The sequence below is a fragment of the Crocuta crocuta genome, unplaced genomic scaffold, assembly GCF_008692635.1.
Source record: "Crocuta crocuta isolate KB4526 unplaced genomic scaffold, BGI_CrCroc_1.0 scaffold141, whole genome shotgun sequence".
NCBI classification, from domain to species: Eukaryota; Metazoa; Chordata; class Mammalia; order Carnivora; family Hyaenidae; genus Crocuta; species Crocuta crocuta.
This window is the reverse complement of record NW_027527951.1, coordinates 7,215,805-7,216,287: the sequence shown is the minus strand read 5'-3', so window position 1 is coordinate 7,216,287 and position 483 is coordinate 7,215,805. Positions and strand designations below refer to the sequence as shown.

Sequence of the window (483 nt, the reverse complement as noted above, 5' to 3'; positions counted from 1 at the left end):
CACTTTGAAAGAAGCACCTTCACCATTGGCTTTTTGAGCAGCGCTGTCGCTAGGGAGCGGCGGGCAGGGCGAGCACAGCCTGGGGAGAAGCCCGGGCTGCTTGTTCCTGTAACGGAGAGAGGGGACGCACACAGTCGGGCGCGCGGACGCACACGCACGCTTGCCGCGAGTTCGAGCCCCGCAGCCCCCCACCGCCGGAGGGCGCCCCCGGCGCCGCGCCAAGCGGAGCAGCCTCCGCCTCCTGGCTCCTGCTGCTGCCGCCCAGAGGAGAGAGGAACCTGGAACCTCTGCCTCGAATTTCCCCGGGCGCCGCGCGCTGCGGAGAGCGGCGGGGGTGGGCGCGAGGAGGGGAACGCGATGAATGAGTTCTCCCCTCGCCTCGGAGTTGACTGAGTTGGCGGCGCCGCGCCCGGGCTTCCGGCTCTCGGCGCCCCACGCGCTAGCGGCTCCCGGGGCTGCAGCCCACGCCCTGGGCCGGGGCTG

General features: G+C 72.0%; 1 protein-coding gene across 1 annotated transcript in view; it reads left to right on the top strand.

Annotated features, from left to right (window-relative positions):
* Positions 1-361: 361 nt before the first annotated feature.
* CUNH8orf34 (chromosome unknown C8orf34 homolog) overlaps positions 362-483 on the top strand; it is a 396,460-nt gene continuing 396,338 nt past the window's right edge. The window contains 1 exon segment of the mRNA XM_077752493.1: positions 362-483. This exon segment is cut by the window's right edge and continues 1 nt beyond it. Within this exon segment, the coding sequence (XP_077608619.1) occupies positions 362-483 (122 nt within the window).